We start from the raw sequence: 16,792 nt of genomic DNA, 5'->3' as shown, positions 1-16,792 counted from the left end.
ATGGCGCATCTGTACTTGAGATACCTTCTGGCTTTGGCCTTGGTGCACGTGGTAAGTTGACCTCCGCTCGCGGTGAAACTCCCGTCTTTGCGCTGCGCTTGTTTCCGTGACACAACGTCTCCCGTGCCCGCAGGTGTTCCCCTCCGGGGTGTTCGAGCTGAAGATCCATTCGTTCCACACGGCGCAGCGCATCTGCCGGAGACACCGGGACTGTCACATGTTCTTCAGGATCTGCCTGAAGCACCCGGAGGACGTGATCTCCGCGGAGCCGCCCTGCACCTTCGGCACCGGGCACACGAACGTGATCAGGGCCGACCACACCTCCATCTCGAGCAGCGCGCCCATCAGGGTGCCTTTCCACTTCAAGTGGCCGGTGAGTGACGAGACGAGTCGACCGCGGCCGCGCGCCCCTTCCACGCGTCTCCAGGTGCGCGTGCGTAAAACTAACGCGCCTTTTCGTGCCACAGGGGACTTTTTCGTTGATCATCGAAGCCTGGAACGCAGAATCTCCCACTGAATACACAGGTTGGTTGTTTCTCCTGCGTCACTACGTCACGGGTTTAATAAAAGTTTACACTTGATCGGCCTGAGAAGCGTTTTTTTTTGCTTTTTGTTTTGGTTTCAAAACGTCCCTTCGCTTTACGCAGACAACCAGAACAACCTGGTGAGCCGCCTGGCGACCCGGAGGCGGCTGGCCATCGGGGAGGACTGGTCCCAGGACGTGCACTTCGGCGAGCAGAGCGAGCTGCGCTACTCCTACCACGTCTTCTGCGACGAGTTCTACTTCGGGGACGGCTGCGCCGACTACTGCCGGCCGAGGGACGACACGCTGGGACACTACACCTGCGACGAGGAGGGGAACCGCATCTGCCTGGAGGGCTGGAAGGGGAACTACTGCTCTGAACGTGAGTGTGGATGGACGCGTGGCCGCTTGGGGCCCCCCGGGGGCCGCGCAACGCACCGGGATGCGCTCACCAGCTGCTCGTCTTATTCAACGTAACGGCCTCCTGGCGTCGTCTGGCGTTATGTTAATGTCTTATTTATTTACTCCAACTTTTAATTCATCTCACCTCAAGCAAGTCACTCTTTCATTAGAGGTTTTGTGTGAACATACTGATGAAGAAGATGAAATAAACTGTATATATATACAATAATGAAAAGACAAACACATGAATGAATAAACTTTTTAAAAGGTTTGTATTTATATACTTTTCAACTAGAAACAGCAACTTATTTTTTATGAGACTAATACATGCTTACAGTGATTAAGTTATTACACTAAAATAATACAATTCTAATGTAAAAAAAAAAAATCCAAACAATTATTTTGCTCAGAAAAGAGATATTTGATATTGAGCAGAAAAAATGAAGAAAATAGCCAAAAAACACAAGGTTATTTTTAATTTTTAGACTTTTTTTGACCCCAACAAGTACAACTGTGATTTTGTTGTCGTTTGAGAAGTAGAGAAAAATACAGACTGTGGATGAGAAGACATTAAATATAAATATCACTCAGCAAAAGATAATGTCAAGAAACTTTCGTCCTCCAGTTGAGAAATTTGACTCGAGTTGCTGCAGTTTGGCCGAAACTTGTTTCTGATCTTGATATTTGATCTCCCGTACCGCCGCTGAGCAGGAACCTTTCAGAGTTTTGTTTTGTTGGGTTTTTTTTTTTGTCTTTTATGCGAGGACTTCCTGTGGTTGTTGTGTTTTGGACCGTCAGTGATGCTCCATCTGTCCTTTGTTCTGTTACAATGAGAGAAAGAGAGAAAAAACTGCGGCCCCCCGTCTCACATACACATTTTTCAAGGTGTGTGTGTGTGTGTGTAATGGGGGGGGGGGGGGGGGAGATAAAAGAAAGCGTGGCTCCCCGGCGGTGTGCCTGCCAGCTGCTTGGGTTAATACTTAACCAACAGTGAAGTCTGGAGCAGGACGGGGTCAGACGGGGGGCCCTGTACATGTGTGTGTGTGTGAGACGTATAAGAAGGCGTACCCATTGTAACCACCCCCCCCTCTCTTTCCCCTCTCCCTCCCCCCCCCTCCAGCCATCTGCTCAGCGGACTGCAGCGAGAAGCACGGTTACTGCGAGGCCCCCGGGGGCTGTACGTGCCGGATGGGCTGGCAGGGCCCCTCCTGCGCCGAGTGCGTCCGCTACCCGGGCTGCCTGCACGGGACCTGCGGCCAGCCGTGGCAGTGCAACTGCCGGGAGGGCTGGGGGGGCCTGTTCTGCGACCAGGACCTCAACTACTGCACCAACCACCGGCCCTGCGCCAACGGGGCCACCTGCACCAACACGGGCCAGGGCAGCTACACCTGCGCCTGCAGGCCCGGCTTCGGCGGCACCAACTGCGAGCTGGAGACCAACGAGTGCGACAGCAACCCCTGCAAGAACGGCGGCAGCTGCAACGTGAGTGTCCGGAGACGAGTTTAAAAAAAAAAAAAAAACCAAAAAACTAACACTCTAGAGTAGATCAGTGTTTTTCAGCCTTTTTTGAGCCGAGGAACACTTTTTTGTTTGGAAAAATCTCTTGAAAAAAGTACAAAAGCTCAATGAGGATAATTTCATATCAATAACAGTGTAAAAGAAGTGAACGTGAAATAGATGATGGGTGTAAGAAAGCAAGAAATTCCTACAGGGGAAATGATTGATATCATGTTTACTCTGTTATACGTTCAGGATTGTTAAGCCGTGGTGCAACTTTTAAATTAAAAGTGTGTAATTTACACACACACTAGATCAGTGTTTTTCAACCTTTTTTGAGCCGAGGAACACTTTTTTCTTTGGAAAAATCTGGAGGCACACCACCACCCGGAAATGGTAAAATGTAAAACTCTGTAGCCTCTATTAACAATATAAAGTCATTCTCATTAAACAGGAATCGAATAAATACAGAAAAAAATATTTTAAATTTTTACTCTCTCGGTGTGAAACCTGGACCTGATGGATGAAGAGCTGAGATCCTGGTTTTCAAAAACTTCTCCATCACTGTCACTGACACAGTACTTTGATACAAGATGGTAGCAGGAGGTGGAGATGAACCACACTGACGTCTGTCACTTTACATTTCACCGGCAAAGTTCTGTGCTGCCCTCTAGTGGTGAAGAGTATTTATACATGATTACTCCGCAACACACTGCTCAAAAGTTTTTTTTGGAAAAAAATGTGAAATTGGATAATTTCCCACGGCACATCTGACTATATCTCCCGGAACACCAGTGTGCCGCGGAGCAGTGGTAGAAAAACGCTTTTCCTTGTGGAAACAGAAAAGCACTCATCTTTCTTTCACGCGTTACTGAAACACACAAATAATCAGAAAACGAATACAAGCCGACCCGTCGGAGTTGTCAGAGCCTCGCCGAGGACGAGACTTGAAGCCGCAGCGACTCGTTTCCTCCGGGCCGTGGTGGTAAAAGAACGTGCCTTGACCTCTGACCTCCCGCCTCGCAGGACCTGGAGAACGACTACTCCTGCACCTGCCCGCAGGGCTTCTACGGCAAGAACTGCGAGATCATCGCCATGACGTGCGCCGACGGGCCCTGCTTCAACGGCGGCACCTGCGTGGAGACCGTGACGGGGGGCTACACCTGCAGGTGCCCCCCCAGCTACACCGGCTCCAACTGTGAGAAGAAGCTGGACCGCTGCAGCAACAGGCCCTGCCTGAACGGTGAGTGGAGGGCGACGCCTGGTGGCCGCAGAGCGGAACTGCAAGCCTGATGACAAGCAGGAGGCGCAAACTGTTAGATAAGATAAGATAAGATAAGATAAGATAAGATAAGATAAGATAAGATAAGATAAGATAAGATAATATAAGCCTTTATTGATCTCCCAGTGGAGGAATTTACTCGTAACATTCAGCTGTTAAGGACTCATGAGTAGGAAAGACAAGGAATGTGCAAACAGTTAGTAAGAATAGAGGAATCTTATATACAATGACTATCAAATAGGACTAAAAATAAGATAAAAATCACAAACCATAATAAAGTATAATAAGTTCTAAGGCAAAATATACAGTAGGATGAGATACAAGGAAAATAAACTATGATGGGGGGCAAAGTGTAGGATAAGCACAATAAACATACTATAGTAAAAAATACTACCAGTGTTGGCAGTGCAGGGTCAGTCCTAACAAGTGGTCAATTAGTGGCGTAGATAAAGTGACGTAGATGCAGGAGTTGTTGCACATACTGTTGCTGTTACTTTACAGCAGGACGATTCAACTCTATTTTTGGGAGGGCCACATTTTCAGAAAGCGAAGGACCCGGGGGGGCCGGACAATTCCCTGAGCTATTACTCCTGATCTCAACCTGACACAAAGCTCTGCCACATTCAAAAGTCTTTTATTTTGGTACATGGCAAAAAAGCTGACTTTATACACATCACACTGTTTGTGTTTTTTGGAACAAAGGCTGTTACAGCCCCATAAACACATATTTGAAACATCTGAAAGATTATGCATGTCTTTCTGTATAATTTTGTAAATTCTGACATCTCTACTTGTAATACAAATCCCTTTCTTTCAAGCATTTTAAAATGTCTTTCTTTAAAAAAAAAAAAGAAAAAAGTAAACAGACGATGATGTCATCCCGCCAGTTGAATAGACCTGCCTTACAGTCTTGTTGTCCAGTGTAAGGGCAGAACGTGAGGCGCGGTTTGGCCTGAGCGCAGTGCTTCTTTCCCCCCTGCAGGTGGCGAGTGTCTGGACCTGGGCCAGAGCATCCTGTGCCGCTGCCAGGCGGGCTTCGCCGGCGCCAACTGCCAGGTGAACGTGGACGACTGCGCCGCCGCGCCGTGCCAGAACGCCGGCACCTGCCAGGACGGCGTCAACGACTACGCCTGCTCCTGCACGCTGGGCTACACCGGCAAGAACTGCAGCGTGCGCTCGGACGCCTGCGGCGCCCGGCCGTGCCAGAACGGCGGCACCTGCTTCACGCACTTCACCGGCCCGGTGTGCCAGTGCCCCAAGGGCTTCATGGGCCCGAGCTGCGAGTTCACGCTGCAGCCCAGCTTCAAGCCCGCCCTGCGCCAGACCTCGCAGCCCTCCTCCGCCGCCACGCTCACCGTCTCCTGCGTGCTGGCCGTGCTGGTGCTGGTGCTGGCGGCGGGCGTCGTGCTCCTGCGGCGGCGCTGGCGGCGGCGGCGGCTGCAGGGGAGGAAGCAGCTGAGCGACATGGCGGTGTACAACGACCTGGAGGCGGTCAACAACCTGGGGGCCGGCGAGCGGGAGGCCTTCCTGGGGCCCGCCGGCCTCTTCAAGATCAGCAACAGCGCGCCGCGGCTCTCGCTGTGCGCCGACGGGCGGTCCGGGTACCGGCACGGCCCGGCGGAGGGCGGCCCGGGCCGGGCGGAGCGGCAGGACTTCCTGTGGAGGGACGAGGCCGGCCTGCAGGGCTGCGGCGGCGGCGCCGGGATGAGATGAAGCTGCGGGGGAAAGGAAAATAAAGAATCTGTTAGCACTTGTTGCTCCGCTCTCTTCACGGAGGAAAAGGAGCAAAATCCACCGTCTGGCTTCTGCTGGAGTCTCAGAAATAATAAATGTTCAGGGTGGGGGGAGGGGGGGGGGGGGGGTAAACTTCAAAATGGAGGTGTTGTGATGTGGATGATTTACAAAGATTATTGGAAAAAGTGTAAAGGGCAAAGCTCTTCCGTGTTTCAGACCCAAAGAGACGAACAGCGTTGATGGAGGACCTACGACACAAACCAAATCCAGGAGGACGCGCCTCTCTGAGCAGACCTGGAAAGAAAAAACCTGCCCAAACTTTTAATTTTCACGGTTAATCCCTTTAATTTGCTCACTTTCTTTCGTTTTTTTAAATTTTTTTTAAATATATTTTGGAAATTTTGTTTCGCTTTTCAATCTTCCTTTGGCCATTTGTTCCTTATTGTGTGTACCATCATTTTTCTTTTATCCTTTTTATATTATTATTTATTTATTTGCGGACTTGTGTTCACGGTTTGTCACAGAGGTAGAGAGATATTTATATTTATATTTATATGATGCTGAATGAGGACCGACGCCGGATGCTGTCACTGGATGTGTTTCTGTGTGAAATGTCCCAAAGACGGAGCGACCAGGGGGATGTTATGTGCTTTTATCACACAAAGTCAGTCGTTGATGTAATTTCTATTTATATATAAACATGGATTTATATGAGATGTGCTACTGATCATGTTGCTCTTTCATGTGCCAGTTATTTTTTATTTTCTTTTTGTGTTCATGCCAAAGTTTGTGTTTCGTTTCCATTCATATTATTTAAGTTCATCATGTTGTGGTTGTGATGTGGAATAAAAACATTTGCGTCGATGCAACTCGGGAGTGAACTTTGTGAAAAACGAGGATTTAAACGAGAAGATCAAAGTCAAAAGAAGATCAAAAGGACTTTTATCTCTAGGATAAAACTGCTTTAAAAGAAACAACTACAAAAACAAGAAGCTAAAATGACTTGATTTTGGAAAAGGAAAAAAAAGAAGTTTAAAAATAAGGAAAATTAAAATAAACAAAAGTGCTTGGAAATGAGAAAATGTCTGAAAATGACACTGGATGGTGAACCGATGCATCGTATTGTTGAATTTGCAGTTCTTTTATTGAAATTCCACGTGTTTTAAAAGCACATTTCATTAAATGTGAACTTCTTCATGCTATAAATTAACATTTTCGTTTCACCAAAACAAAGACGGATATTTAGAGTTTCGGTTATTTATTTATTAAAGTGCTGTTGTTTACCAAACTAAAGCCCCTGAAGGAAATTATTCTGACACTGGTCTCAAGTTTAACAGGAAAAAAATAAATGTAGGTCAAGATTCTAATAAGATTTTTATTTATATTTTCTCGATTATAATTTCTAAGAAGCCGTGTGAAGTAGAAAACGGCTAAAATAATAATTTAAGCTCTCAACTATTCTAAATACGACCAATTAGTTTGATGTAATGTTCAGAATGGATCAAAAAGAAAATTAATAAAGTCAAAACTTCAGTGAATGGTATAATAAAATAAAGATTTAAGCAGAAAGTGAACCAGAATTATAGAAAATCTGACATACAATTTGAGCTGTAACAGTAGAAAAATATAAACAATTAAAAAAAATGAGGTCTCAACAACTGAACCTCTTCACATTTTTGTGTTTATTGTCATTAAGGCTACAACGTGGAATTATTGGGTCAGAAGAAGTTGTCAGGTTGAATAAAAAGTTGATGATTTCTGCTCTCGTGGGAAGTTTTCGCACAGTGACGTGTCAATAAAAACTTAACGGTGGTCAGAAAACGGTGATTGCAGCCGACTCTGGTCTATTCAAGTAAAGTTCACTGCTTCACAGAGGAAATTCTGAATATCGACACATCAAAGCTTTGAATTTTCCACATTTGTTCCTCTGGTCTAGAGTGATACGATCTTCATGAGCTCTTTGATGCTCTGTTTTCTCTATCTTCATCTCGCGGCTCAAATAAAGACTCAAAGACCTCCATTCAATCACAAGAACATTTTTTCCATTATGTTGTGTCAAGTGGCCGTCGTCACACTGCTTTACTTCACCAGACGTTCTCCGTCAACATGCTTCAGATGAACGGCCTCGGTTTCTCTTCAGTACTTTAGCCAGGCTGACAAAAATAAATAAATCACCGCTCAGTGGAAACTCATATCCCTTTAACTTTAGGCAGTGATGACTTTGTAAACGCTGAAACTATCGGGGATAGAACTGAAGACTTACTCTTCCAAACTGTCGCTGGCTGATTTGTCAATAGAACCTGATCTGCGGTTCTTCTATAGAACTTTGACTTATCCTCAATTATGGCTCCATGCCAAGTCAGCTCTGTGACCATTCCTGTACTGACGAGCTATTTGAGTGTGATCGGTCTGGATTTAGAGTTCGTCGTAGTGCAGAGAGTGACCCCCGAGTGACCCCAGACCCCCTTTTATTGCAACGTTTAATATCTCACTGAATGGGAAGAAACGCTGCAGTATGAAGAAGGTGGACACGATGTCAAAGGTGTGAAACTGATGATGAAGGCTGTTGATTATAACTCCAATTATAACTCCTTCATCAATCACTGCCAGTCTCAACAGTTTCTACTCATCCAGACTCAAGACTCAATCACAAGTTCTTCTTCCTTCCACGATTTAATCCACAGAGGCTGCAGACCCAACCCGAATAACCTGAAAACTTTACGATTAACGCCAGAAAATGACAAACGCTCTTCAATCAGAGGGTTACATTCTTCCACGGCTTGTTTACAACAAACACTTTGACTCTCCGCCAATCAGATGTGCGGACAGCCACACCCCACGTCAACCCGGGACAAAGTCGTTCTCATTGTTTTTTTGTGTGTTTTTTTTTTTTTACTGTCTGGAGATCTCAAGTTATTTCCTGCAATTTAGAGGAAAACAAATGACTTCCAAGGAGGAATAACTGTCGGAGTCACGCAGGGGGAGGGGAGGGTGCGGAATGGTAATCAAGGTCAGAATAAATAAACAAATGCGCATGTGTACAGAGTTTCGTCGTGTTCTTATGAATAAACATCCCAGGGGGGAGGTTTAAAAAAAAAAAGAAAAAAAAGAAGGAGAAGCGTGTGGCACAACGCGCCGCCGTCGCCTCCCCGCGCTCCTCTCGTCTCTCCTCCGCGCGTAAAAAGACGCACACAGAAAAACCACAGTCGGACCAGTCGCGCGCGCAGAGATGGCAGCCGAGCGGCCCGGAGCGCAGGACGAGCTCCAGTCCGCGGCCGGCGGCTGGCCTGAGGGGGAACCCGCGGGGCTGCACGCCCCGAAGCGCCACGCCAGGGTCACCGTGAAGTACAACCGCAAAGAGCTGCAGCGGAGGCTCGACGTGGAGAAGTGGATCGACGACGGGCTGGACCGGCTTTACGCGGGTCAGGTACGGAAGGGCTCGACTCCGGGGGGGGGGGGGGGGGGGGGGGGGGTAGCTCAGACGAAAAGCCTCAAAAGTCTTCTGAATTATATATTAGAAATAAAAAAAATATGTGCAATGAAATACAAGCTGGACTGTGCGGTTCAGACGCGGTGACGTCACGCCGGTGATGGACGAGGTGTTTCTCTGATGTTGGGGGGGGGGGGGGGGGGGGGTGCGCTTCGCCTTACAAGGCCACTCGTCCTCCAGATGTGTGGTCCCCCCCCCCCCTTTCTGCCGCATCTGTGGATGTCGTTAGAGACTTGCTGCCTTACAAGGCAGCGTGGGAGGAAGGTTTGGTTTCCTGGAGGACGGAGACGCTTAACATCTGGCTGCACATCAGCCACGAGACGTCTTCGGGGGGGAGAAAGGAGAGTTTCTGACGTGAAAGTGAAAGTTTGCCACGCCGGTTGGCACAGCGAGTCTTCCTGCTCTTAACTGCGGCTGATGATCAGTGTTGAGGGTGAATTTCAGCCGCTGATCGACGTTCCTGCGTCTTTTCTCTCACGAGCTTTGACTTCACGATGCAGGACGTGGTTTGATCTTTTTGGCTTTCCGTGGCGATGATGATGCCTTTGACGTCACGTTGCGTCCCCGATATTCTGCTACTGCATGGTTTTTTTTTTAACGGATTTACAAACATTTTTAACATCACGACACTAATAATCACTGGATTTAAAGATCCTGTTAAAATCAAAGTTCGAGGCTTTTAGAGGCTGAAGAAAGATTCAAACCTGATCTGTGGTTTTGGTTTTTACACTTCATTTGGACTTTGTCTCTTTGACACTGACCCCATATTGTCCTGCTGCTGTGACAGATTCATTCATTCATTCATTCATCTGATCAAACTCTCATTCTGTCTCTGACCTTTTCAAATTCAGCTCCACAGAAAAAGTCAGTTTCTGGATCGTTTCTTCCTTTCAAACTGAGATTCTTAAAAAGTTTCTCGGAGTTTCCGGACTTTTCCAGATCCTCTAATCGTCCGATAACATAAATATTACAATGAGCATGTATTTTATTTGATCCAGTAGGTTTTTAGTTCAGCTGGACATTTGTTTGTTTGTGCTTCAGAAAGATTCATTCATTATTTACTCTCTATTTTTGCATTCAAAACGAGTTTGTTTCTTTGTTTTTCTTAACTTGTCTTCATTCTAATCTCCTGAATAAAACATGGCGGGTCGCCACCTTCCTGGGATTGTAATAGATTACTTTATGCACAGGAAAAATGACTCAACTGATTTTCTAAAACAAAGCAGCAAACACACACACACACACACACACACACACGCACACACACACACACACACACACACACACACACACACACACACACACACACACACACACACACACACACACACACACACACACACACACACACACACACACACAATGACCTCTTGTTCAAACTCAACAGGCGACTGTCACTGAATTATGTGGTCGTTGTTGTTTGGAGCCTGGAAGCTTCTGGTCACGCAGTGTGTGTGTGTGTGTGTGTGTGTGTGTGTGTGTGTGTGTGTGTGTGTGTGTGTGTGTGTGTGTGTGTGTGTGTGTGTTTAACATGATCCTAGAAGCGATTGATCGTCTCCACAAGCGGCTACAAGGCGTCACGACTGATCAATACAGGATTATTGACTGAAGTTTACACACGTCTATTATTTTACCGAATCATGTTTTCCTCTTTCGGTGTTTGAACGACCGAGGAAAACCGTGACTGACTTCATTTGACCACACATTTGTCCTCTCGCGATTCACATTCCTGACTTTCCTTCAGTTGATGATGTCAGAAGTGGAACTGCATCGTGTGACGATGTGGAAATTCTACTTTTGGTGCTTTACTGAGATTAGAGTATTATTGAGACGCCGCCTTTGGAGGAAAACACGTAACTCGGTTACTGCATCATTTCTACAAACACGTCGACTGAAACTCACCTCTGACTCAAGTTTAACTGTTTAACTGATATTTGTTAGAGCACATTTTGATTTACTCACTAAAGTGACGCACATCTGCTTCAAGCGTCTCATTCAAAGACTCCAACTTTATTAAAAATAAAGAAATGTGTGGTCGTTGTTCCTCGAGGAGTCTGGATGTCGTTCAAAGAGTTAATTTAAAAAGATCGGATCTCATTTGAAGGATCCAAGAAACCAAAGTACAGTTCAGCCAATCACAGTCAAGGTAGGCTCCTCCCCCTTTTGACTCCTCCCATAATCAGGCAGCTCTGCTCTGGCACATGGCGCCACGAGAGGAAGTAATTGAAATGGTACTTAAACTGGAAATTAAAGCCTAAAAAGCTCAGAGAAATCAACAATCGTAATATTTTCCTCCATTAACTCAACAGTGAAACAATAAATTAAAAACATCATTAAAAACAGACTAGTGATAGACTAGTGACAGACCAGTGACTGACCAGTGACAGACTAGTGACAGACCAGTGACAGACCAGTGACAGACTGACAGACTAGTGACAGACCAGTGACAGACTAGTGACAGACCAGTGACAGACTAGTGACAGACCAGTGACAGACTAGTGACGGACCAGTGACAGACTGACAGACCAGTGACAGACCAGTGACAGACTGACAGACCAGTGACCGACTGACAGACAGTCAGACCAGTGACAGACCAGTGACAGACTAGTGATAGACCAGTGACAGACTGACAGACCAGTGACAGACCAGTGACAGACCAGTGACAGACTAGTGATAGACCAGTGACAGACTGACAGACCAGTGACAGACCAGTGACCGACTGACAGACAGTCAGACCAGTGACAGACCAGTGACAGACCAGTGACAGACCAGTGACAGACCAGTGACAGACGGTCAGACCAGTGACAGACCAGTGACAGACTATTGATAGACCAGTGACAGACTGACAGACCAGTGACAGACTGACAGACGGTCAGACCAGTGACAGATCAGTGACAGACCACTGGCAGACCAGTGACAGACCAGTGACAGACTAGTGACAGACTAGTGACAGACCAGTGACAGACTAGTGACAGACTAGTGACAGACTAGTGACAGACCAGTGACAGACCAGTGACAGACTAGTGACAGACTAGTGATAGACCAGTGACAGACTGACAGACCAGTGACAGACCAGTGACAGACTAGTGATAGACTAGTGATAGACCAGTGACAGACTGACAGACCAGTGACAGACCAGTGACAGACTAGTGATAGACTAGTGATAGACCAGTGACAGACTGACAGACCAGTGACAGACCAGTGACAGACTAGTGATAGACCAGTGCCAGACGGTCAGACCAGTGCCAGACGGTCAGACCAGTGCCAGACGGTCAGACCAGTGCCAGACCAGTGCCAGACCAGTGACAGCCGGTGTGTGTCTCCAGGAGAGCGACATGCCGGAGGAGGTGAACATCGACCAGCTGATCGACCTTCCCGGCGCCGAGCAGCGAGTCGAGAAGCTGCAGGTGAAGAACGACACTCGTCCTCAAACCGCCACGTTGTTTCCTCTGTGACGGGGCGGAGTAGACATCCTGACGGAGGCACTCTCTGACGGGGCGGAGTAGAGATCCTGACGGAGACACTCTGGAAACACACCACTGATTGTGTGTTTGTGTTTGTGTGTTTGTGTGTTTGTGTGTTTGTGTTTGTCTCAGGAGCTTCTGGAAAAGTGCAGCAGCAGCACCGAGGTACGTCTGGACGTCTCCACCAATGACTGGTCCACACACACACACACACACACACACACACACACACACACACACACACACACACACACACACACACACACACACACACACACAGCTACACAAGGGAGCTTCACAAGCCTCCACAGTCGTTCTCTGTCACTCCTTTATTTTCCAGCGAAGACGGAAACAAAGAGTCTTTTCTGGTCAGACGTTGTTCTGCTTGTTGACGTAAACACAGGAGGAGGATGAGGAGGAGCAGGAGGAGGAAGAGGAGGAAGAGGAGCAGGGATGCCGGGACTCTGACAGTCTATAGCTTTAATCAAAATAACGAAAAACTGGTGGGGAAGAAAAGATGGAAACGAAAATTAGACGTGGACTCATGCAGACAGTACCCGTATCTATTTATCTATTTATCTATTTATTTATTGGTTTGTAGGTATTTTAACAACTCCTCCACAAAAACTACTGCGTGAACTCTCCAGGGATGATTTGTCGTCGTCCAGATTTTCGGATTTTAGCAGTTTCAAATAAATTCCCCCCCAAAAAACTGCAGGAGAAACGTCCCATACAAAGCGGATGGGAGAGGCACCTCAAGGAGGAGATCTGTTGCCATGGAGACGTGGATTTCACAATGAAAAAAAACAACAATTCACCCAAATTGTACGGGAGTTTCAGGGATGATTCGTCTTCATCCAAGGACGGTTGCGTTAAACGTTGCGAGCGACTGGGTCAAAGGTCAAAGGTCAGGAAAAGGTCCAAAACCTATGTTCTGCGTGACGCCGTCACTTTTTATCCGATTGACTTCGAAACCAAAATGTTCCGTTTGTCTGCGCTCTACCGAGTTTGGAGGCGACGTCTCTGGTATGAAGCTCAAACGATTCTCACAGATTTCCTCTCCGAAGCGCCGTGAAGCTTCAAGGTCGAGTCGCTGCTTCGTTTGACGGCCTCTTCTTCCATTTAAGGACACGAACGCAGAGAGAATATTCAAAGGAGGCTGATTGGACGACGCTGGATTCCTCGTAGTGTTTGTTATTTTACGTTACGCTCTGAAAAACTCTGATGGAATAGCTTCTATTAAAAGTAGCTCTCAGTTTGATCAAATATGGAGAATATGAATATTATTCATCATTAAGGTGTCAAATTACAAAGGTTGTCACACAAAAAATAGTTTGTATTGGGGTTTTTTTTGGTTGCAATGAATATAATGAGGATTTACTGTATTTAAACTCGTGTGAACAAGGTCAGATTGTTTCAGCCAAACATCCAAAGTCATGGAAATATAGTGAGGCTTTTTAAGTTTTAACACGATCGCAGGTTAGAGGGAAACAAAATACAACTCCGAGATGATAAAAACCTTTTAAAAAGTACATCAACAAAACAAGAAACAGAAAGGCAAAGATGAGAAAAACTATAAAAATCAAAACAATACACAAGTTAAACTCATCTGTCGCCTCTGATTTACTACAACTGAGAGATTAATGCTTATTGTGATTTTATCCGAACTTTATGTTCATGCTTCACTTTGTAGACGGAGAAATTCCTGTAAAGGGCTCAGAATGTGTTAAATACTTCCTCTAAAGGTTTGATAATAATAATAATAATAATAATAATAATAATAATAATAATAATCGTCTCCACACCTGGAAGAAGTGAAGGAAGTCTCTCTCTCTCTCTCGCTTTCTTTTAAAAAGTGTGTTGCTCCCAGCAGCCAATCAGAAATCAAACCCTATGTAGTGTCATTGGGGGTTTCAGCCAATCACAATCAAGGTAGGCTCCTCCCCCCTTTGACTCCTCCCACAACCAGGCAGCTCTGCTCTGGCACATGGCGCCACGAGAGGAAGTACTTCCTCCTCTCTTCCCCATAGATGGGTGTGTATGTGGGGGCGGAGCCAGTCCGGCTCGCACAGACACAGCAGATTGTGGATGCGGCTGCTCGGTGACCCCGCTGACCTTTGCCGGGACTTTGTCCCTCCAGGCGTTCGTGGCGGAGCTGCTGGTGAAGCTGGACGGCGTCCAGAAGCAGGACGAGCTGCAGAGCGAAGGAATCGAACACCCGGTGATCTGCCACAGCGCCCACCGCCACGAGCCCTACCACTTCAACAGCCCCCACCCCCGGGGGCAGAACCAGACCCTCTGAACACACACACACACACACACACACACACACACACACACACACACACGAAGACAGATGAAGGATCACGTCACTGTAACTTGATGTAAAAGCGGCTCGTCGTCACTTCTGGACGCCGATCGGCTCCAACGAGGATCAATAAAGTTCACTGATAAAACTTCGTTGTTCAGTTTCTTCTCTGGTCGACGGAAAAAGTTTGAATCTCAACGATTCATTAGTTCAACTTTTCTTTATTGGGAGGAAATATTGTGATTATTATGATGTAAATGAGAATTAAAGGATATAATCATAACGTTGTGTGACGTCGCAGGATCAATATACGTTTTAAAGTGAATTTCTCTAAAAAAATAAATGCACAAATCTATTTGTATCTATTACATCTATTAAAAACTTCGAACCATTAAGTCAGGATTTAATGTGTTAAATCTGTTTTAAATGTGATTTATTTTAACAGGAGAAACTAAATTATTAATCTCTGTTTTGCGTCACATCATGTGTTAGATGTTTAGTTGTCATAAAATCAACAAGAGGATATGAATTTTCTGTTTAATTTGTGTTATTTTCAACATCTTGGGCTGGAAAAATAAAATCACATTACGAACTTTAAAACATCATCAGTGATAATTATTGTTATTAAATTCTGTTAATGTCATAAAAACTATCATCTTAAAAGAAAGACTAAATTACTGGAAATATTTCAATGTGATGAAATAGTAGAGGATGTAAAAGTAAAGCAGAATATTAAATGTGAATTGATTTTGAAAACAACATGATAATATGTGAGAGGTTGATTTATAAATTAGTATAAGACTTTATTGATCAGTATAGAATAAACCAGGCTCAATGGAATGACTCTCCTGAGTGACGCTGTTCTGTTTTGCTGAATCTCAAAATGAAAAAGTAAAATAAAAAACTGGGATTTACTGGTCAAGATACGTCACGTGCTTCACGTCATAGGTTGCATTTACCTGTAGTGTCCAGCAGAGGGCGATGCAATGATGAGTAATAATAATCTAACAGGTCAGATTCCTCCAGCTCGAGTTTTTTTTTTTAATTCCATGTATGATTTAAATGGTTTCACCATCGATTTTAAGTTTCATGCGCTTTCTTGCGCTTTAAAAATCTCGTACATCGCTGTGGCCTCAGCAGAATTCAAATCATTCTCATCTCAAATACACTTTATTAAAGCAATATTGTGAAAAGTGTCTTGGATTCTGCATGTGTATAATTAGACTGCCAGCAGTGACCAGTTCCATTTACCTGCTTAGAATTTCCACCTTTGATTTAATTTCTCCGACAAACAACAAAGCAGGAGTTTCAAACATCTGCAGATCGAACGTCAGTCTGAAGAGAAAACTTCCATGGTTCCTCTGATCTGGAGAACGTCGAGACGTTTGTACATATTTATTGTGTTAAAAGGAGACGAGAGCGTCGCCCCCTGCTGGCCAGCACCGGTACTTTTGCGGGATGACGATGGAGCGTGAAAAAGAGTCCGAACGAGTTCTAGACTTGATTTTTTTTTGTTTTGTTTAAATAATACATTTGAAGAGTCGATTTAAAGACAATTAAAGCGAGTGGACGGTTAAGAATTATTTCTCGATTAAAAAAAAAAAGTGTATTTTGTCAATAAAGGCTTTAAAAGTCGATCACATGGGATGAGATGTAATAGATCAGTGTTTTTCAACCACTGCTCCGCGGCACACTGGTGTTTCCGTGAGATCTCGTCAGCTGAGCCGTGAGAAATGATCCACTTTCACATTTTTTCTAAATAACATTTTCTCTCACAGCCGCAGTGTGTTGCAGAGTAATCATGTATAAATACTTTGACGAGCGCCGCGGAAGAATTGCTCTGAATCGAGATCCTATTCTGCCAGCTGATCACCAGAAGCTTTTATTTTGACATGAACACACACAACCGGAACTTCATAACAGGACGACACTCCACACAACACATTCTTCACTCCTGGTTGATCACCAACGTCCAACAAACCAAACTAGACGAAATAATGAACTACCTGAACCGAGGAACAAAAACACAACACAAGCACAAATCAACACACACAACAACCCCGACAATAACCAACAATAACGTCCGGCAACA

At 45.5% G+C, this 16,792-nt stretch overlaps 2 protein-coding genes across 2 annotated transcripts; both read left to right on the top strand.

Annotated features, from left to right (window-relative positions):
• dlb (deltaB) lies at nucleotides 1-5,417 on the top strand (the record flags this gene model as incomplete). Its single annotated transcript, XM_080509092.1, has 7 exons — nucleotides 1-51; nucleotides 134-373; nucleotides 468-525; nucleotides 648-905; nucleotides 2,046-2,407; nucleotides 3,449-3,665; nucleotides 4,687-5,417. 7 exons carry the CDS (start codon nucleotides 1-3, stop codon nucleotides 5,415-5,417), a joined length of 1,917 nt encoding a protein of 638 aa, XP_080365218.1.
• A 3,085-nt stretch (nucleotides 5,418-8,502) lies between these two features.
• On the top strand, nucleotides 8,503-14,818 carry ppp1r14aa (protein phosphatase 1, regulatory (inhibitor) subunit 14Aa). Its single transcript, XM_080509102.1, has 4 exons — nucleotides 8,503-8,865; nucleotides 12,255-12,335; nucleotides 12,525-12,557; nucleotides 14,533-14,818. Exons 1-4 carry the CDS (start codon nucleotides 8,668-8,670, stop codon nucleotides 14,692-14,694), a joined length of 474 nt encoding a protein of 157 aa, XP_080365228.1. The 5' UTR covers nucleotides 8,503-8,667; the 3' UTR covers nucleotides 14,695-14,818.
• The last annotated feature ends 1,974 nt before the right edge of the window (nucleotides 14,819-16,792 follow it).

This window comes from Blennius ocellaris (genome assembly GCF_963422515.1).
Source record: "Blennius ocellaris genome assembly, chromosome: 14".
In the NCBI taxonomy this organism is placed as follows: Eukaryota; Metazoa; Chordata; class Actinopteri; order Blenniiformes; family Blenniidae; genus Blennius; species Blennius ocellaris.
The sequence above is the reverse complement of the archived record's forward strand: the minus strand, read 5'-3'. Positions and strand labels throughout refer to the sequence as shown.